Source organism: Varroa destructor, unplaced genomic scaffold (assembly GCF_002443255.2).
Source record: "Varroa destructor unplaced genomic scaffold, Vdes_3.0 BEIS01000005.1, whole genome shotgun sequence".
NCBI classification, from domain to species: Eukaryota; Metazoa; Arthropoda; class Arachnida; order Mesostigmata; family Varroidae; genus Varroa; species Varroa destructor.
Genome location: NW_019211458.1, coordinates 32,986,586 through 33,009,383, shown reverse-complemented (window position 1 = coordinate 33,009,383; position 22,798 = coordinate 32,986,586). Strand labels below are relative to the sequence as shown.

The 22,798-nt window shown below is 40.4% G+C and overlaps 1 protein-coding gene across 2 annotated transcripts in view; it reads left to right on the top strand.

Annotated features, from left to right (window-relative positions):
• Positions 1–22,798, top strand: part of LOC111251343 (uncharacterized) — a 46,396-nt gene extending 23,598 nt beyond the window's left edge. Inside the window, exons 12-13 of one of the 2 annotated variants that reach the window (XM_086989642.1) lie at positions 10,823–11,273; positions 17,629–17,769. Coding sequence is in view for 1 of the 2 variants with exons in the window: in XM_086989641.1 (XP_086845767.1) it covers positions 17,629–21,317 (3,689 nt within the window). In the remaining variant the exon portion in view is untranslated. Of the gene's footprint in view, positions 1–10,822; positions 11,274–17,628 lie in introns of both variants that reach the window. The other variant, XM_086989641.1, reaches the window with a different exon arrangement.

The following is a 22,798-nucleotide window of genomic DNA, read 5'->3' as shown; positions in this document are numbered from 1 at the left end:
CTCGGTCGGTGAGCTAGGGCCACGTCTGCAGCAGAGTTGGCTGATGAACGCGCCTCTCAGCACAAAGATATACGGAAGCGGTTCGTAAGAGCCTAGAACATAGGCACTTATTTGTTTTAGGCCAAGGCGTTTCAACCGAGAGTTGACCAATGTGACCGAAAAGAAAATCAATATCAGTATAAGAACACACGACAAAGTTCGGGGAACGGGAAGTGAGCGCTGACGCCAGCACGAGACACTTGACCATTGCAACGACAATGGCTAGTCCATATCCGATTAGTGTGTCAGTGAGGTGCTGTGGGTTCGAAACCTGGCATAGACACTTCTCGTTTCGTGCTGGCACCCAGCCATCTGATGAATTTTCTAGGCGATATTAAACGTAAAACTCAAAACATAGAAAGAGAGGTCCTGGCAGCCTTTCCACACGAAAGTTATGCAATTCTATGAAAACAGATTACAGGATTGAAACTTTCTTAACTTCCTAAACCTGATTTGGTACAAAAAAACTTGAGCATGCGGTACGCTTGCAATCGTCAACTAATTACGTATTCTTCAATCTGTTGATAAATCCATTTGCACTTCAGAGCGAAATGGAAACAGAACCTTTGGTGTTGATGAAGTTCAGTTTCCGTCCTGCGATGACGAAACTACCCTGCTTTTTCTTAATTTAAATACAAACCTAAACATGTTTACCGCATAAAGCAAAACATCAAATTGATGGCTCAGCCATACCGCACGCTTATATTCACCATAAACTGGTATGACAAAAAAATTTACATGTGCTATACACAGAGACCTCTGGGAAAGTTGTAAAAAACGAGGAGTAGAGGGCGCAGAATTATTTCCGGAGATCCCAGACACACAAGCGATAATGTGAGCCATTTGTCGAAACGTCATTTGCCTTGCATTTGGGATAATTAATCGTTTCAATTGAATTTCTGCCTATCTATAGAAATTACAGCAAAGACATCCTAAAATACGACGTACTTTTGGGCACGGGGAGAAACAAGAGAGAGAAGTACAGATCGTTGCCGTTATCGGTCCCGAGTGCAAGGCCTTGTTTAGTGGCCTTGCTAAGATGTACAGGTGCGTTGGCAATAGTTTCCTCGCAACGATCAGAACAGAGCTGATCACTTCCTTTGATTCTTTCGTCATAAAAAGAGGCTATATTAAACATCTGTGACAAATAATCGTTGGATAATTTCTTTGATGATGGAGTACTGATCTATCTCATGGACAAATAAATCGCGCAATGAAGCCGATAATAGTCATTTGAGTATTGTTTCTGATCCACTCAGTAGCGGAGAAAATCTTAAGAACACGCTTCAAAAACAAAAAAAAATCCTATTTTCATTGGCGGTTCCCAAACACGGATGGGTCTTCGAATAGTGGCCGTGCCCCACGACCTAAAGGTGAGCTAGCGGCAAAGATACATTTGGCTGTTGCTTCCGCATCTATTACAAAATGGATTTAATGTATCTAGGTAGAAGCACCTGCATATGTGATGAAATGCTCATTTGCTCTACTGATTTAAAAAGCTAGAGAATGAGAACTTTAATATTGATGCCAAATTTCACTGCGTGACCGAATGTAAGAAAGCATATGAGAAGTGGATACCGTCAGTGTGGCCACACGCGATTGACAGGTCTACAATTCGATCTGGACCCTAGCCAGCAGTCCCACTCTACTGAATGGATCGTTCAGCTTCAGGCCTACTACTCTCAGTAAGGCATACATATTTGCCTGGACCGATATGATCGAAAGTAATTGATCTAAAGCAAGAACAGGAAACATTTTACTCATGAAAAAAATACCCGTCTATTTGGGTTCGTATATCAATGGCGTTGGCCACGTAGTGCTTGATCAGCCCCAGTGAATCAAACAATTGATTTTACGCTATCCAGCGTAGGAACAAGTTAACGTAAGGAGTCTCCATTTGTGAAACGTGTCAAATAGGGCAAACAGCATCATTCCAAACTAGGTAACGGCCGCCTGGTAATTACGAGGCTAACTAATATAAACGACATAGGTTCGTGTGTATACGCTATGGTGGTTGTGATCATCAGTATTGTGCTAATCTGTGCTATGGCATTTGACTTTTTCGGAAACGGATGTACGTATCACCACTCCAAATAGAAGGTAGTAAAATTAGAGAAGCAGAAGCAAAGCGCGCCAGTAACCTATCTAAATATAAATTGGTAAATCATAGCGTACAAGTTTACCACTATTTCGGTGAAGGTCCCGTCGGTGAAACGTATTTTGGTGAGGAACTCAAGGAGAAAGACTGCGGTCAAATACGGTTAAAATTTTAGGGTCAAAATGTCAAATGATCTAAAAAATCAAGTGAGGCCAGGCTAATAAAACTTTTCGAGCATATTAAAGTTAGGACTCAGCACGACAGGTGTCAGACTGCAATTGAATTTATGGTGTTTGTTAGGCTCAGACTAAGGTTTCCGCCATTGTGGCCCTAAGGTAAAGGTCGATACAGCTGATGTGATTTGAATAGCATTAGTTGAGGATTATCTTAATTTGCGTGGCGCAACTGCTTTCCATACGAAAAATTCACAAGACGAATTGCAGAAAGGATCTTGTCGATTCGGGCTATCATCGTCTTGTCTATGCTGGCTTTAATGGCGGCTACTTTTCACTCGGGTCTATCATATTCAGTCAGACTTGTTTGGCGTTGCCCTCTCGTTGCCCATTCGAAGTTTATCTGTACAACAATTCAGATGATCAAATGAGGCAACGGAGGCCTTGTCACAACGCCGTGGAAGATATCGAGCGAATTAAGGACGCCTTTTCTCCAAATATGGATTCGAAAGAGAGACGATAAACCAACGGCTTTTAAACTGTTCGAGGTCTTCTCTTGAAGAAGACTCATCCAGGCTCGATTACATTAACATTGAGTCAAAAGGATGCTAGACCATTGTTGACGGACGCACCAATGACACAAGCGCCGCCTAAGGTTTAGCGCCGCCTAAGGTTTAGCGCCGCCATCGCCAGGACGAAACTTGATATCACATAGCATGTCAAATCTTTTTGAAAACGTTAAACGCTTGCGTACATGAGCCTTCCCGGAAAAGTCTTCGTTGACGATCATCTGTTGTCACAGGCATGTGCTCAAATGGAAGATACTTGACATCGCTGACAAATTGCCGAGGTCTGATTAGTCGAGATCGGCAATGGTTTTAGGGAAGCATATATTGCACCCCCATTTAACATCAAATTTTCTACCGTAACACTAATAAGGGTAAATCTAAACGCAATGTTATGATAAACTTTGGTGGTGTACAAGAAACAATTACAAAATTCGCTAATCTTTGTAAATCACAAGAATTATTATACATACATAAACGTTAAGTTAGAAAAGGACTGACGAATTTCTTACCTAAAAGGTTTGGCTTTATGTCTTGTTAAACCTCGTAGTCGTCCTACATATATACCATAATAATTCACTTCGATCTTGTGTCCTGCAAGTATCCTATCAATGTAATATGATTTAATGAATTATAATTTATATTGAAAACTGCTATACATACAATTACAATATGTAGGAATTTCTAACTTGATTATTTAAGCGAGCATGTTGTTTTAGGATAGTTAAAGAAAACAACGATCCACGATGAACGTACCGACACAAGCTGACTACACAACCCGTACCAGTAGAACAAGCTTCCTTTCTATATAAAATACTGTTAACATTATCCGAAACTTTTAGCTAGCTAAATTCAACCTAGATTGGAATAGATATTGAACAACCCGAACAATGACGGTGCCGAATAGCACGTATACGCACAGCGCTTCATTTATCAGGACCTGGTCATATTGACCCATTTTTTTTTGTACGTGATCCGAACTACACGTACTCATCAGAAGCTAGCCCGCCGTATCGTCTCATCTGTCCATCAGATCTAACATTCTAAAGGGGAATCCATTTGCCAGGATGACTCAACAATGTTGCAATGATTCAATCATATTATTCTTTTGCATGTTCTATTGCAGTATCCTTCCACTGTCTTGTGACATAAGAAGCGAATTGTGCTGCTCAGCTATTTTGTCTAGTAATTCAATTGTTACTTTAGAAATTCATTGCGTTGTCTTGCTTTGATTGTTTAGGTCTCAGTCATTTAATCAGACATTATAGTCACCATTGATTTGCGTCAGCTATCAACTGCTGCCTTGTAAGGACTTTACATGTACACATTTGAGCTCTCGAGGCTAACAATACGAAAACATGATTTCATACGAAACATAGGAAATTTCAACATGCCAAAGATGTCATACTCAATTCTGTGGCACAAAATGCAACGAGCAATAGTTTCATTGGCTTATCTAAAAAGAACTTATTGAGAAATTTGTGTAAGGAGCTCGCCTTTGCCCTATTTTTGTAAATTTCAATAAAGAAAAACTTTGTACTGTTCAGCACTAGAAAATCGTTTCTCATTAATGGTGCTTCCATTATGGCCTCTTCTCTTAAGTTAAGTTCAACGAACACACACATTGTTAGAGCCACTTGTAAGATGTTTGACGCGTATATATATATATTAGGAAGTTGCCGGAAAAATATAAATCCAGCTTGATATCTAGTCACAGATCTTAGGTAATATGACTCGAATCAGGTCGCCATTGATCTCATTTGAAAGCTGAGATTTGGTAATATTAGATATGTTAAAATTGTTGAAATGCCTTTATTCGGACTTATTCGAGCGCGCCTTGAAATGGGTGAAATTTCTGTGAAAACCCTAGTTTTACTTCTATACAGGTACAGGTGCTGTTCAGGCCCATAAAAAAATCCATATCTCGACATAAAACAACACTGTTTTTCGGAAAAAAATTAGCCCCAAGATAGTTCCGTTCTGCAAATTCCGATACGAAAAAAAATGCTCTCCGTTATGGTCGGCCCATTATGAAAAAACTTGATAAATTTATTACGAAAATTGAGCAGGACCAAAACGTGAGTAGCCATGATATTATCGAGAATAAAGTATGTCCCACATTCTCTAGCAAAGCCCAGGCTGATGCCAAAAAAAAAAGTCGTGCTATGTGTTTGATGGGACTAAAAAAAAAATCGCGCAAAATAGAGTTGCTTCCACCTAAAAAAGTGATTGATTCCGGCCTTTGCTGACGACGACTAATAAAATCACAACTAACCATTGAAAAGAATCGACGGAAACTAGTGGACGAAAAAAGTGTCGTCTTTACAATGACAGTACCAGAATATAAATATTTTTGGCTCGTGGACAGAAATTCAGAGATCTTGTTCCACTAGCTTATAATCTGTTTTGGTCTCTCTAAAGCTCCTTTAATTATGTACATTTAATTGGATGCAAAAATCACCCGTCACAGCATTTTTTCGCGCGGAAACCACAAAAGTCCTATACTGGAAGAATTGTGGTGCTAACTAAAAAAAGAACAGCAGAAGGTTATCGATTAAAATGGCGTATATTTAGTTCAGTGGCATTGTTTTGGGGCATAAGAAATGTTGTTCTTTTAAATTTGGCTTTAATACGGTCAGTAAATTTTTGGTAACCCAGCATCAGGGTGCTTAATTTAGAATTTCTGAAAGTACCCTTCAGGACGTTCATGACGAAATGATTGTACTGGCAAACAGGTATTCAACAACAATCGTCCGCTTATTCGAATATAAAACTGGCGCAGTTCAAGATGCCGCTTGCTCTGTTGATTATAGAAGTATATGATAGTCCTTCCATCGCTCAGTCGGGTCCAGCCTATACACAAATAGTAGGTGAAGGTTGACTGAGTGCATATTGGCATCTTGCCGCAATCCCTATGCATAAGTTTCACGTCCTGATATAAAATGGACTTATATCAAACCTAGAGCAAAGTTTTTCTTTTATTGAAAATAAATGCTTAAATAATGTGTTATATATTATTTGAACGAAATGCCAGGATCAGGTGAAGGCTTGTCAAAAACGTTACTGATTTCATTGGGCAAGATAAAGGCGATTTGGAAATATAGCGTCCTCCAACACATGCTTTAACGGCGTCGTTGGACAGATTACGGAAGCTATGAAAACTAACTGGTAATACGAGGCTAGAAAGCATTAATTCGGTATCAAAAGAAAGACCTCCCTTCTTTCATTGTGGGATAATTTCGAAAGATCTGCTCCTGAAACATGGATCGACGTAATCATTGAAATCTGCGTGGAAAGACCCCGTCGTTCCTAATCTGGAGGATGGCTTCATAAAGCGGCCAGTATCACTTGTTCCGTAATACGCTGCTTTACGTAAAACAGAGCTCTCGTTGAGAATGTTTCTGCATCCATTGTAACTCTTATTTTTGTGAATCTACCCATACGGTACGCTTGAAACAATCTTTATTAGACTATGAAAGAAAATTGTACACAATATAGTTGTACCTTTTAACAGTGATCATTTACGCAGCTCGCGGCTCTTAAAATAGACACAGAAGCCTTTTAGTTTTTATTTGTTTTCTATTTAAATATTATAGTGATAGACTTACATATAAACACTGTCGATATATTAAATTCGGGCTCCTTTCGCCCTGTTGCTCACGATTCCGTAAATACGTTCGTCCATAATCGGTACTATAGGGGTATAACTAGTAGAATACTTGCGGTCACAGTAGAAGAGACTGTGCTGTACTCCGAGAAAAATACCGAAGATCAACTATTGTCCAATCCCATCATGAGAATGAACCCTATAGACCTTCTGGGTTGATCCAAATCAACAGACTAACAATATGCAGCTGCAGGTTAGGTGAAATCAAACTCCAGGCCAACTTGAAAATAAGTCCATGAAATAAAAAAACCAAGCTAGCTTCCACAGCTAATCGATGCCGTCCGAATATACACCTTAAACAATTGTATTATTTCGACCGCATCTTTGGCCTGAAAAGAAAATGTGGATAGGTCTACCAGGTTATGAATTATTCGCAGAGATTTTAGGTGCTCGTTCGATGCGCAACCGTTTATAACTAGAGTCTCTAAAGAAAGAACACACGTAAAATTCAGATACAGTTCGGGTTCGATATCATTTGGGTTATTTATTAAGTTAGCCAGAGGGAAGCGCCGGTTCCATTCAAGTACTTCAGGTCAGCAAAAAGTTCCTAATGTTAAAATCTATTGGCTGTGCACGAAATGACCGATTCAACAGGTTCAAGCAATCCATGTCATGAGTAACAATCGAAAATAACTTTTTTATTCTTCTATTTTATTGTTGGCGAGTGACAAATACGTTGACTACCGCTCCGAGCTAATTAGTCGGCATTGCCCGTTACGTGATAAAGTCCGCTCACTAACGTCGATCAATAGCTCTCTCGGCCTTAATATAATAAAATTGCCTCTCGGCCGCCTCACAGATGAATCGAAAGCAGTCATTATCTCAGTGTAATATAGAATACGGTAATGCCCACTTTTATCGTTGTGCTAGCCCCAGTCACAATATTAGTGCTCTTTTTTTTGCATTTTTCACTTGAAGCAAAAAAAAAAAAAAAAGAATTAGAAAAATGCAGCGATGGCAAGCTTCGCCATTCGAACGAGATGCCTTTGGCAAACTATATCCTACCAGTCACTTCAACATGGAAGGCTGGCTTTGTTCAATGCGGGTTAGAACGGCAAAGGGCTAAACAACAACTCGGGGTTGAAATAGGGCGAAGCGTCTACACGGATATCTTGCATCTTATTATTAGAATAAGATTTTGACTCAATCCATGATGTTTAGTAATCTGGAAAGTTGCTTATAGGACCGCCGTCATCCCGCCGTCGAAAACGAAATGAACAAAGTGAAGTTTATTTGAATGGCATTGGTTATCAGCTGGAAACTGTCTGATCTCATTGGTCTGAACTACGTACGCTCGCCGCAGTCAGACTCCATGCCTGAGACGACTGGTCGGTTTTGGCTTGCTAGGTCCGAAGATTCGTGCCCACTCGAAAATTTGCTGGTATCGGAAAGATTCGATATACTCAGAGACACTAGGACAGAGCACTATCGTGAACAAGAAAAAACCTATATCAGAACCTAATTAATAAGCATTACACGCCATGGACGCTTCTATTCACAACACGTACTGAGCTTGCCACTCGGCTACCTAATGAAGGACTCAATTAAATACTGTTACTTTGTAATGTAAACAAGGTAGAGACTTTTCTCATTCAAGTTACCATCCTAATTGGGCTACAATTGTACAATATTTGTATGCGAAAACTGTGCGTCTGACACACAATATAGGTGATGCTTATTGCGGTTACTTTTCGTTCGATAGCGTGCGGGCAAAATCAACGATTATAGATGTTTTGTCGTAAATGGTAGAAGTGTTTGTATTCAAAACGAAGCATATAGAAGTGGAAGGTTGATCAGTGACCTGACGGGCTTCCTATTTCTGATGGAGAGCTAGTACAATTTGACCAAAATCGAAGTTACCACAGGTGACCAGAAGTGGAGTCAACACGGCAGCCCAGTGGAGCGACGCTAGCGGGTCACATCTCTGCCTTGGCACCTCCCAAAGCTAAAATCGTCAGTTCTATTTTTTAAACCAGAAAGAGCACCATTTACGATCAGACTCTAACTAAATTGGCAAACACGTCACGACGCAAGTCTAGCATACGGAGGTGAAAAGCAAATGACCGTTTAAGCACCAGATGGATCTCTCCTCTACCACAGTAGCCAGACGGCCATACTTGTTGGGGCTTTCAAGTATCAGATTCGTTGCTACAGCGGCCAAGCTCATTGGGGCTTTTATTAACGAAGTGGCTCTCTTTTCCGCCACAACGTCGAGACGGTAAAAGCTTTTGACGCTTTCATGCGTTTTTGGCGTTCTTTTCAACCAAAATAGCCAAACTTTTATGAGAGGTTTTTATGTAACATGAAAGAAACATCGACACGTAACATGAAAGGTGTTATTCTTCGCTAGAATAACACTCGGGCACACGTCGCGGGCGTAACCTGGCACATCATCATATATTAGCTACAATGGGTATCTTTTACCATTGTGAATGGCGCCCACTTTCAAATTGTCAATGTACCATTGATGACGAAACCACAGAGAATCATCTTAATATTATATTTTTTTAATATTTTCCAAATGTTCACCAGTTAAAGCATTCTAAATGTTCAATTGATTTTCGAGAAATTGCAAGAGCTGTTATGGAATCCATTGTAGCATTACTGTTTGAGACGTCATACAGATCAAAAAAACAAGCTATTGAAAAGCTTTAAAAATTACTCTGAAATAAATTACCTAGGTATTACGATGCTCGTGCTCGTTGGTCTTCGCCGTCGTCGTCGTCGTCATTGAATTTTCCTTGTGATCTTCTTAGCTCGAAGATTGGCAGTAACTGTTATACCTGAGTAACATGCATAGACAACAAAGTGGCATGAGACTCATACAGTTTAATAAACCCTATAGATAGAAGACTCAACTAAACCAAACCAACTATCATTACTTTGCCAAATGTATTCTCGCGTACTCCATAATATCAGGCCCGTTTAAAGGCTGACATAGTGTAATCATTTCTTGAGTGCATCACCTCATACTTTTGAATAGCTAATTCTACTCCTTTTCAACAGATCAGGTCGATAAAACGAGCATGGTCCTTCGAAGCTATCAGTGTACACGACGCATATTATGATGTTATTTATTAAGAATAAGATACGTGGAAAACATCGTGTGAGCTATCATTTTCCCAAACCACTTCAGTTCCTGAAGCACTAGAAGAAGGAGAGATCCTCTACCAAAGACGACTCTACATGATTGTAACAGAAATTTACTTGAAATAGCCTGCTAATCACGCGACATGCCAACCCTCTAGGGCCTGCGGAAGGAATAAGGGAACTAAAAAAGCCCCCTCAGCTAAAATAAGAATTGGTTGTGCAATTTTTCATTTTGACCTAATATACGTTCACATTATCTATATAATAAGATATTCACCGGTATATTCAAGGGATATACAACCCAAGAACATCAAAAACACATCGTTGCGTTGACTAATTATTACAAGCTGGCACAGCATAGATTTGGGTACGAAGCATGTTGTACGAACGCAGTTGGACAACGGAGATAAATAGTGGTATTAGGAATCTCTTCATGGCACTGGATCGGCAAGGCGAAGAGTCTCTCGCTATTCCGGTCCGCTTTTTCATCGCAGTTTGCTTTTGTAAGGCACGCAAAATGGAGAATGAACGCGGCAAGATTTCGGTTCGACTACGCAGGCAGTTTTATCATTGCGGACGAGGACCTGATCCCGACTGTAACGGACATATCGTTGCCATCCTGGTCAAGAATCGGGGTTTTTTAGAAGATATGACAACACGTAGCCGCGGTTTGCCCGACGATGTTCGGTAGATGACTACAAATTTGTCATAGATCATCTAGAGAACCTATATAAAACAGACTATAGGCGATTCTAACAGAGATTAAATGTATTTAGGTCAAGTTAAAGTTTTTCTTCTCAATGTGTGCCACACCTAAGTGTCTGTTGCTGAACAGTACAGAAAGACGCTAAAATGCTCTTCCAAGTGATTTCCATACAATTCCTTACTATAACATAGATTACTTACTATCGTTAATGATCATGATCTTTAACCATAAACAACGCTTTGTGAAAGACTGGGCATCTTTATATTTCCGTAAACAGAAGTGACCGCTTCGTTTTGTGGCGACGGTATATTTTAGCGCGATTATAAAAAAACGTTCATGCCGCTGATTAAAGGATAGGCAGGTTTGTCTGTTATATATGATATAGCATTTCATATGTACAGCGGAGTATAAAGAAACAACTTTTTGCTTATTGCTTTATTTACTTAAGGGTACCGTTTCCCACTGTTGCCTTCTGTTTTACAGCACCGGCGTTATTATTGCTGGCCTATGTCGGAGTGACTCAAATGGTGCGGCTTACTGAAGCAGCTTGAAACGTCGCCTGTCCATTTGGCCAAGAACTAAAAATCCATCCCAAACTGGAAATCGATGGGCGTCCTGCCACACTTCGGATTGCCGCAGTTCCACGACCCAAAAACTGGCCCAGGTGCTCCGTTTGATCCTTAAAGATGCGGTCGGCTGTTTCAATGTCGAGCTTTTTAATGCCAACTACAACTACATGGAGTAGGTGCGAGTCAGGTCGTGCAATATCACGAAGAAACCTGATTGTTTGGAGCGTCGTATGCTGCACCAAAATCTCATTGAAACAAACGACCACAAAATGATCTTTAGTGGATCCGTGGGCCTGGCCAGGTAATTGGAAGCACGCCTTCGGTTCGGCTAGTTTTTGCCCTTAAAAACAGTTAACGCCCATCTGGTGAGAATCTTGCATACTGGCACACTTTATTGATCTAAATCAAACGCAGATTTTTGAGTTCAACGAAAAACAGCTCAACATTAGCATGGTTATAGTAAACCAACCTGGCGGGCGATAATGCAATTCTTCGATAGTTAGAGAATGCTAGGAACGGGCCAGTTTGTACCTGATAAACGTCGAAGTCAGAGCTACGCCACTGTACTGGCAGTATTTTCTATCGAAAGCTACAGCGCGCTCATGAGGTATAGCAAAGAACTGGGAATCTTTTGAAATTTTGATAGCGTTTGATAAGACCAACAATACCTATTTTGATACGTTCATTGATACACAACAGATTTGAAATTATTTAAATTTTGTTTGTATGTCAAGCGAGGTCCAAACGAGTATATTGCTTCATGGAAAACATTCCGTTAATTGGTGAGAAATACGAAAAGCCTTTTCTGTACCCTGTTTCTTTACGTTTAATGACAAAGGATCGGCAAAATGGCATGCGAAGTATATGAGCAATGGAACGGCTTGATCAAAGTGGATTGAATGACTGACCTTAGAATCTTCCCGCAGATTCTTGTATTGTTAATCGTACAAGATAGAATCAGCTATGTCCTTAAAGCCACCGAGCTTGTAGTCAATGCGATTGATAACTTTAAAATGTAGGCCTAATGTTAGGCTCATTTATAATGCAAGCGACCATCTAAAAGAATCGCAACAAACGTATCGTTCCAAACGATTATACGCAGTTGACCACTGCATATCGAACCGAAATTATCGCTATGATTTAATTGGAATACAACCGGTCCTTGAATAATGTCATTGGTTCTACTTACCATTGCTCGCATGCTATCGTTAGCTACCGAGTTGACGTTACGACCGACGAACAATTTCGAAATTTTCCCAGAGATGGCTGTTATTTACAGTGGGTATATTTTGAAGTACCGTAAGCGGCAGACGTTTGCGTAGTTCTATGTTAATACAGCTGACCATGCCTTAAGAATTTGCCAACCAAGATAAAAGACAATGATTTGACTCTGAGAACTGTAGATTTCGACTCTCGAAGGACCACAGATTGCACCTAGATCCATAGAAAAAAGTTATCGTATAATAAAAGCGACTTTCCAAATCAGCTTGGTGCACGGGTCATGAGTGTGGTTCATGGGATGGAAATGACTTTCAAGCAGAAATGTATTTAGCCCTTGCCTTCTTGGCTTCACGATGGCTTATTCAACGTTTCTGGGGAAGTGCTGCTAAATGGATGCACGAAGGAATATATTGAGGATTGCGCTAAAAAATCCCAGTTCAGAGATTAGGAAATAGCTTAGCCAGACATCAGGAGAAGACCACAGGTACCATTCAGATTTAAACAGAGACAACCTAGGCTCGTTAGGCAAAGACTGTCACGACAATTGCAATGATAGATGTAGTAGAGTACTTATCACAGCAGCAATACTTTTTATACGAGTAATAAAGGCGCGGACCTTAACCTTTTCAGTAGCTAAGGCACCCATTTTGATTTACATACTGTTTGTATAGTTCACGAGCTTTATTTCAATTGAATGTACTGTCCTAATGGCAACCTTGTGGAGTTTCAAACGTTAAAGATCAGCTAACTAAGCACAGAATTGCAAAAAACATGTGTGCAAGATTAATTGACGAAGTAAGAAACGAAGGGGTTACGTTCGCTCTATGAATGACAATGGCATATCCTCGGCAGTATATTTATACTATTATACTGCCGAGAGCTACCGCGCCCAACCGAAGAATCAACGAAATTTGTTGCGCAGTAAGGTGGAACAAACGTTGTTCACGATCGCTATTGAGAAAAATTATGGTGGCATAGGACTTGAATTGGGGCATCGAAAAACTGCCCGATAATGTTCGAAGAAATTCTCTCAATCTAGACTACGAAATAGCTACGACTACCTTTATCGTTGCCTTTGCGCTAGTATCAATCATATCCATCAGCAGCCTTCCTTTCCAAGTATGAACTGCCAGAGGACAGCTTACGCACCTACTGGTCGCCCGGAAAAGGCGCTTTCAGTAAAGTTTACCTTAAAGAAGAGAATTGCTTCTGTCCAGTTGCTGTCAAAGCAGCAGAAATCCAAAAAATCTCAACGCAAAGATGGAGCTGCTCCGCGAAGCAAAGGTCATAAAACGCTTTGAGCACGCGAATATGTTGCTTCTTATCGGAGTCATTACTCAAATGTTAAATTATTACTGAATTCATGATGTTTTGGTAATCTCAGGTGCTGTCTCCAAGACCATACCGCGCACAAAAGAATTATCGATATGATGGATTTCACTTGACTGACATTGGATGTTAGTCGGGAGCTACACTGTCTCGCTAATTTCAATTATGTCCGTGGCAACGAAACTTCTACGATTAAAATTGTAGATTTTAGATTCTGCAAGAATCTTGCCAGTCTCTTGCCGCCTGAACTACTTTCCACTGCGCTCTCTCACGTGCAGTCAGACGTCTGTAGTTTTGGCGTTGTCCTATACCAAGTAATCACATTTAGAGTCTATTCAGACGGTGTGTCGGATGATCACTAGGTTCAAAGCTGCATTCGAAGAGGAGGCTTTTTTTACGTTGCTTCAAAAGGTGTTAAGCGAATTACCGTTTTATCCCAATCGACTAAGGACAATAGGTTTACTGCTTTTGATTTGTTTGGGATCGTGATCACGGACCCAGAACTGGTACATCTTTTATATGAAAAACGCTCATCGAGGTTCGTCTTTGTCAACACTGAGACACACAAGGTCCTCAATATCAGGGCTTAATAGTATGTGGACCAACAGATCCAGAAAACGATTATCCTTTGCATGAAGTGCTTATAGTGCAGCACAAGGAATATGTCTGAACGCTATCGCTTGACCTGTTCGTAGGCATACCATGACACGCTGCCATCGTAACAGGGTAGCTATCAAATAGTCCGCTAAAAACGGCACATGGGCAATTGCCGTTTTGTCCTCACAAAGCCTTTAACCAAACTTCATGAAAACAACATGTGGAATGTTTGTTTTTTCCTTTCTGCCCCTCCTCTCCTACTTTCGTTCTACAGTGCGACGACTTCTTCTTATTAATAGACTGAACGAGTGTGTAAGCTATTTTAAAAAAGTCACAAACATTATAATTAGCCATTTTCAGATAAAAATGGTCTTTCAAAATCGACTGTATATTTACCAAAATTTACATGCACAAGTACCATTGTCAGAAGAACAAGCGGCGTCGCAAATCTATAATAAATATTTCCATTTAAGGACAATGGCTCTTTTTGTTAATACTTTATATTTTAGCAAAGAGTTAACACTTTTCTGGGCAAATTATTTCGGGTAAATTGAACGATGTAATGGAAAAGGTTTTCGAGCCATAATTGGTGAGTCCAGATAGGGCTGTATAATTTGGTAATAACAGGTAATTTATTCATAACGCGACCTATTTAAACACAATTCCTTACAGTAAATCCGCACTATTTCGGTTGATGTACATATCCCTAAATGAGCTTTGGCCTGAAGGACACTGCAGCACACCTAAATCGCACTACAAGTTGGGACAGAAGAGCCTTATTCAATCTGTCATTTAAACATCAACTTTAAATCCGAACAAATTATTAAAGGTTACCATCTTAGATGGTTCAGCACCTTAAAACATATGGCGCAGACGGCACGAGCACCTTTCTACAACGTACTCGTGTCTCTCGTTGTCTCTCGGAAGTTTCATATAGAAAAGGAACGATCTTAGGAATATTGTTATGCAAATAAGTCGAATAAGTATCGTTTTTACAGTAAACTTTAATGGCACGAAGTTCTTCGCACAATGGTCCCGCTTTTGGGATATTAGTTAGGAAAATTGTTATCAAATTAAACTTGTCATTAATTTACGTATGCAATGCGGATGGTCGTGGACCCTTCCTTCGCAAATTCTAGAATAATTTTTGTTAGAAAAATTAGAAGTATTTTTTGTTGTTCAAAATGTATACAGCTTTTAACCAATAGAACTATTAGTGAATACGAATCCTGCTTTGGGATGAAGTTATCAAATATCGAGATACCGACTTGTAAATATAGCACTAAACATACGAGTGGAGGTAGTAATGTTTCTTTACACACATCGCTATAGGGTCGATCCTAAGTGCGGTTCAGGGAAGACTGACTTAAGTTTATGAGATCTAGTTCGGAAGGTCATGTGTTGTATTGGCCTGTAAGAAAGCTGGCCGTCGATTGCAAGGAAAAGTTTTTTTACATTATGAAACATTTACATTTTGCGATACTTTAAACAGTGACGATACGCAGATGAAGTATTAAAATTCAACTCAACTGCTTTTCCGTTGTACGTATTTTCACATAGAAACTAGCACAAGTTGGGAATGAATACATACCCAATACGCATTAAAATAGTTTATATGGAAGCCACTTCTCGTAACTAAGTTCTAAAGCGCTCAACGTTAGGTCCTTGTATACATTCGTTATGTCCCTCTATATGTATTGTGAATTTCAACTTCTGTGATGAGCTTTTAAGAGGATACCAGTATTCTTAGGTTGAACTGGGTGTGACTATTGGGGTTCGTCCTTACACGGGAAAATCAAAATCAGACAGTCCTAAACATCTCTGTTGACATTCGGCAGGCATCATGCTTAGTCCTTAGTCCTTGTCCCTAATCCTTAGTCCGGCTTAGAGCTGGTTTGGCTGGAGAAACACGAGAAATACGAAATCAATAAAGAAACTGAGCTTTTACTGTTACCATGTCACTTATTGAAAACGGTAGACCGAGTTCAAACTCTGCTCGGACAAGATTTTTCAGTTCAGCTTAAGCCGACGAAGGAAGCGGTGTCGTTCTCCTGTCTTCTTGGAGACTAGTGTAGACGAACAAAGGTTTACAGTTTTGCTCTGAAATCGAAATTTTGTGGATTAAAGGCGAGGAAACAAGTAGGAATCTTAACTTTTAAAACAAACATTTAAATACTTGTCTTCTACTAGAATCTTTTAGAATAAATAATGTTTTCTGTTGATGACATTTGTTGTATAGTATGCGACGCGTTGGCGTATATCACGGATCTACCTGATCGGTACGACAATCATCGACAGGTATTAAGAAGCTGACTGTTCAACAGAACATTTTTTTCGGCATCATCTCTCGCTTTCATTCAACTTGGGATTCTGAGTTCCGCGGTAGTTAAAAAGAAATCGTTGTTGAAACGTTATGAAAACAAAACAAGAAAGAAGACATAAACATTAAAGGAAAGGCACCAAAACGCTTTTCGGAATTAAAAAAAGCCATTAACAGTTAATACATTGATAACTGAACAAATTATCCTCATTTAAAATCTCTGATTATTCATATCCAAAATAAAAGCATGCATTTCCGAGAACAATAGGTCATGAAATAATCCTGAGAGCTCAGCGAACATTTCGGATACTGAATTAGGTTTCTGTCGATACACATATGTATATAGGTGAAACCGTTAGTAAAAACGAGACCCTCATCCAGGAATTGTGCGCGTTAGCAAGGCCACCTCGCCTTTATCTAACCATATCCTGAAAGTCATTTTATTTACGGCGAATATATTCTGTTATATGAAGTGAGTCGTATATATATATATATATGTATACATATAGAAATAAGTAGACAGGTCGTGCTCGTGTGTGAACTTTATAGGGGAAAACATTATTTTATTCCTAAAGTTCCGAAATGTAAAAGATCCTCTCTGGCGATATAACTATTCTCATAATTAAACCGTTCCCGCTAGCATTACTGTGTGTCAAAGGAGTATTGAATCTGATTTAGAGGGGTCAACCGGTGGGACAAATCTCCTTAACAACCTCTGTAATATTAGTAAAAAAAAAAATCAGCCGTTTGAGATTGCTCGTTGGACTCTGCACGATCAAGCCGATCCCAATGATCTTATATTACTTTTTATGATAATAAAGGGGACGTTTCCATTACGATGAATTGTAGTTAGTGGAACCTACCAAAAAAAAAAAATCAAGGTACTTAAAAAGCAGTAGGAAATATGTGAAAAGGTACTAGGCTCATTTATTTCTAAAATTTCTTTCGATACTTCCCATCACTGAATACCACGGTTTCTATTTCTGTTTTTTGTGACAAATCTAACATTGTCTGTGTCCATTATCTCGCCGTTTGTTATACAACGTACGGTTAGACAAGAATGGGCCACTATCCAACGCTTGCTCTTCGGTCGACGGCTCGTTTCGGGTTAGAGGGTGTGAGCACGTTAATCCGCGTATTACAGCGTAACCGCAAGAGCAAATAACTAGTCATTATTTGTGTAAATATAGCACAGTTTATTCTATTTCGTATACATATTCGTTATATAATACCGTATTCTCTTCCTATTACAGAATCGGTGTTACTGTTACTTCATTGTATCGGGATAAATCAAATAACGGCTATAAATGAGTGCACATGTTGGCCTGTATCGAGTGGCAGTGGGCCACAGCCGGAACTAAAAATTCACAATCGCATATTCATCGGGGAGGAATCTGCCAACCTTTGGATTGCTGCAGGTCCACGACCCACAGATCGTATTCTAGCCCTCGTTCTTCGCCAAGTGCTCAAAAATACAGTCGGCTTCAAAGACGCTCAGTTGTTGAATGCTAGTTATACCTATCATGAGTGGCTAAAGCAAATGTCGTGCAACGCCGTAGAGACGAATTGCTCGAATCGGCCTATGCTTCACGTCGGTCTCATCGAAACTGGTAATCAAACTTCGACCTTCAACGGATTCGTACATTCGATCGGTGAATTAGGACCGCGCGTGAGGCGCGGCTGGTTTATCCCTTCTAGGACGGTAAAGGAAGCCGAATTTGGTCAGGGCCCAGATCACTGGCAATATTTTAGTAGACAAAATCTGGCTAAAAATTTTGAATTTAATGAGACACAGCTAAACGTGTACACGGCCATGCCCGATGGATCTGGCAAGCGTTGGTGTAGCCGCCTAGGTGGCTTTGATGAATGCGATGACACAGGCCAGTTCGTACCAGATAGATGTCGAAATCAAACTTGCGCAACCCTTTTAACTGCCTTTCCGCACGAAAACTACCATGATTTGTTGATGCAAATAAAGAAGTTAAAACTTTTCGTTAAAGTAGCATGGGTCGGTAAACGCCTTGATAACTTGATTAGTTTCCTCAGCCAGAACAATAGTCGCATTGTGTTCTTCGACTATTCAATAAGCCCATTGACGTTTGACAAAGAGGAGATGACCGAGGTATTGTTTCCTTCATGCGATACGAGCGGACAACCTGACGGCTGTATCTATCATTCGGCAAGGATGCTCAAGCTAGTATGGCAAAATATTAAGCAAGGCGCAAAGCAAGCGTATCGTCTCATGGAAAACGTAAGACTCACTGCCGGAGACTACCGTAGCCTGATGTCTGCGTATCGAAAATCGTTAAGCGATGACGATGACGGACTTCTAGATGTGGCCTGCGATTTGTGCAAGTATAAACTAAATATAGGGAAATGGATGGAGAACGTAAAAGTATATCCTGAAATCCCTGTGTTAACAGTTGTACAAGCGGACAGAAACTCGGTCGAGCATGCCACCCTATTAGCTATGGACAAGATAAATGAGGCAAACATAATTCCAGGCTACATAATGAATCAAACGATCATACATGGAAATTGCAATGGCGACACCGTCGTAAGTAGCTATATCGAATCGATCACAACAAATCACGAGCAAATCATAGCGGTCGTCGGCTCAGAATGTAATCGTTCCCTAGAGAATCTCGTCGGCCTAGCCAACTACTACGCGCACACTGTTATTAGCTATAACACCGAGAGTGCTACGACGAATGATCAAAGCGGCCATAACTATTTCTTTCGTATCGCACCCGACCCTTCGATTCTATACGGAGCATATATAGCCTTCATGAAAAGCCAGTACTGGGGCATATTCGCGCACTTCTTCGATAATGCGGCTTCGTCTTGGAATACCCATCTACGTGCAATGGCCGATATCCGCCAACTAAAAATGGAAGCTTCGGTTAAGTTAAGTTCTAAAGAAAATCCCAGGGACGATCTACAAATCGTAATTGAGAAAGGTTACCGAATTCTAATTGGTGATTTTCAAGTATCAGTAGGTCTTCGAACGATGTGCATGGCTTACGAATTAGGAATGACTTGGCGTAATAAATATGCTTGGCTGTTACCCCCATGGCTGCCTAGGAACTGGTTCAACGTCTCGCTAGAGGCATTGCCGGAAAATTGCACGGTGGAAAAGCTCGATGATGCTATAAACTACTCGTTCGCCTATCAGTTCAAAGAATTAGAGGGAGACGACTTTAAGACAGAAGTTGGCTTTGCAAATGTGTCCGACTTTAAACAAAAATACTTGGAAAAATTCTCCCTGCTCCCTTACATAGGATATGCTTACGATGCGATCTGGGCCTTAGCCAAGGGCCTACGAGAGCTACAGGAACTCAACCAGGCTACTATCTCTTTACTTCAAGAACGGAATCAAACGCACGTTAAAAAACTGATAAACAGCATTCGAAGTAATCCTTTCAATGGAGTCTCTGGACCGGTGCATTTTGTAAATAATACCCGTAAAATATCGCAAATTGATATTTACCAGTACGTCGACGGTGTGTATAATTGCATCGATTCATTTTTCCACACCCGGTCAGACTCACTGGGCGAACAATTCGGACTCATCTCACAAATAGATCCGGAGAAATTGCCCAAGAACGTAAAAAAATGCGAAAAACAGAATCGAATTGTGTATCGTTACGGCCCAATCACCGATGGAAGCCCCCGCACTTATCCAAACAACTGCTCGTCACCGTTATTCACGTTAATTAACGGATTCCTAGGGCATCGTGTGGGATGTGACGTAGCGATGGTTATCTTTATCGTCGCCGTAATGCTAACATCGGTCGTTGTATTGTCGCTCGCAGCTGGCGGTCTACTGCACCGTTACTATAGGCAAAAATTGAAAAGGTTCGAACAGCAACAAATATCGCCATTCAGCGGTCTTTCCGAATATGAACTACCGGAGGACAGCGTACGCATCTACCGATCGCTCGGAGAAGGCGCTTTCGGTAAAGTTTACCTTGGTGAATACCTTAAAGAAGAGAATTGCGTCTTTCCGGTTGCTGTCAAAGCGGCAAAGGATCCAAAAAATCTCAACGCGAAAATGGAGCTGCTCAGCGAAGCAGAAGTCATGAAACGCTTTGAGCACGTGAATATATTGCGTCTTATCGGAGTCATTACGCAACATGACAAATGTCAAATTGTTACTGAATTTATGATGTTTGGTAATCTCAGAAGCTATCTCCAAGACCGTCGGCACCTCGCCATCAAAGGAGAGATCCACTCTGCACATCTCACCCGGATGGCGCTAGACATTTGTCGAGGCCTGTCTTACCTAGCTAGTTTGAATTACGTTCACGGCGATCTTGCTTGCCGTAACTGTTTAGTTCACGAAACGCTAACTATCAAAATTGCTGATTTCGGTTTTTGTAAAAACCTTGTGGACGCAGATTACTACCGTATCGTTCGGTCTGGTCCTATGCCGGTACGATGGATGTCGCCTGAACTTCTGTCTACTGGAGTCTATCATATTCAGTCAGACATCTGGAGTTTTGGAGTTGTCCTTTACGAAATAATCACATTTGGCGCTTATCCATATAACGATTTAGATGATAATAAGGTCCAAGACCACATTCGTAACGGGGGTATGCCTACATTACCCCAAAAGGTATCGAGCAAACTAGAGGCACTGTTTCTTCGAATGTGGATGTTCAAGAAAGACGACAGACCAACAGCCCTTGAACTTTTTGAAATTCTGACCGCAGATAGCGATTTGGTGCATCCTGCGCTTGAAGAAAGTCCATCCAGACTAGACTACATCACTATCGGGGCGCAAAATCGACACTCAAAAAGCACATCGTCTCCAGGACCCACGCGGACAAATAGACTGCGCGCCCGTTCTCCGCCTGGAAGTTCCCACAATACTGTGCAAAGAATACGATATAACACAACGACCGCCACGGCCCGAATAAACATCGACAAGGCATTTTAGAATATAACAAACAATGATCACATAGAAACAGCCATATTCATGAAACGATGCCACGTGATGGCGCAGAAATCTAGACGGGCCACTATGCTAATCATGGGACCCAAAAAGCTAAACGGACTCTGTCATACAGAATAACATCTTAAGCAAGCTGAGTAAATACATTTGTTAATACGCTGTCTACGATTTAAATCTATCAACTACTAGAGAAATTACAAAGCTGATACACGTCTTAGATTTTACCCCTCCGTTAAGACATATTCTAACCCTATAGGGTTTAAATATACAGTATGCAGCACAATCTGTGGTCGGTCTAATTAGAGTCCCAATATATGCGTTAAATATACTTCGATTACTTCATCTGCGCACTATTCTGCGTTATCCATAATATTGTATATAGCAGCAATACAATGAAAAGTTTCCACGGGGAAAATTTTGTGAGGTGCGTGTTTTAACCGTTCTCATCCTGATGAGCTGTTGCACATTTTCTATGGAGTCAATAAAATGATGACTGTTTTGCATATCCTGTAAAACACAGCAGGAGCTATTGGAATTGAATGCATTAACTAATCTAATCCGATGTACTGTACAAGATCTTTGCAGAGACATGATACTTGAGAGGTTTCAGGGAACACCCGCGCTTGTATCAATGTGTTTATATGATAATTCAACTACTGAACAGTGAAAATGGAGCAACGGCTAAATGCAGAAGAGTGCTGAAAGAAAAAAAGATTTTTAAAAAAAAAAAAAAAAAAAAAGATGGCAGTCTCTAATGCTGTGTCAGAGGTTGATATAAAAAAAAAAAACAGCCTCGAACAGATGAACAGCTACATAATAGGGCCTAGACTTTCTTTATTTCAGCCCGAAATGTTTATATGTCGAATCGTTCAATCAGCGTTCGACACAGCAGTCAGCATAAGACCCAGTAGAAACTGATCGCGTCGCCAAACCTACGCTGTGCACTGGTTTCCTTAATAATCCCCACTAAACCTTAGATAAAAACGCAATGCGTTACAACAGACCGATATGTGACTTTCTTTAGCCATGATCCACGGTAAATGGTCCTGGTAAAAGGTAAACGCCAACATTTGATCACGAAAGGATGCTTGCGGATCTTAACCAGACCAGGGAACGGATGTGTTATGTCATCGTACTGATTTTACAGACACGACAATAATATAGTGACCCGAATAATAACATATTTGACGAAAATGATGTAATATTCTAATTCTCATCCATGATGTATGTGTATGTAAGTGTGCTCTTAATGTATTTCGAAAACGATGACAGCCAAAGCCTGTTCCCGGGTCACGAATCATTATCGAATAAATGCGAAGTTACACCATCGTTATGGGCAACATCCCGTATCATGTGGATCGAATGTGCGTTCATTGGAAGACTCATAACGAACAGAACGACTGTTTTATTAGACATTGCAGTTGTGGTTCTCCTGTTGAGAATAATATATGTGCAAAAAAAAACAA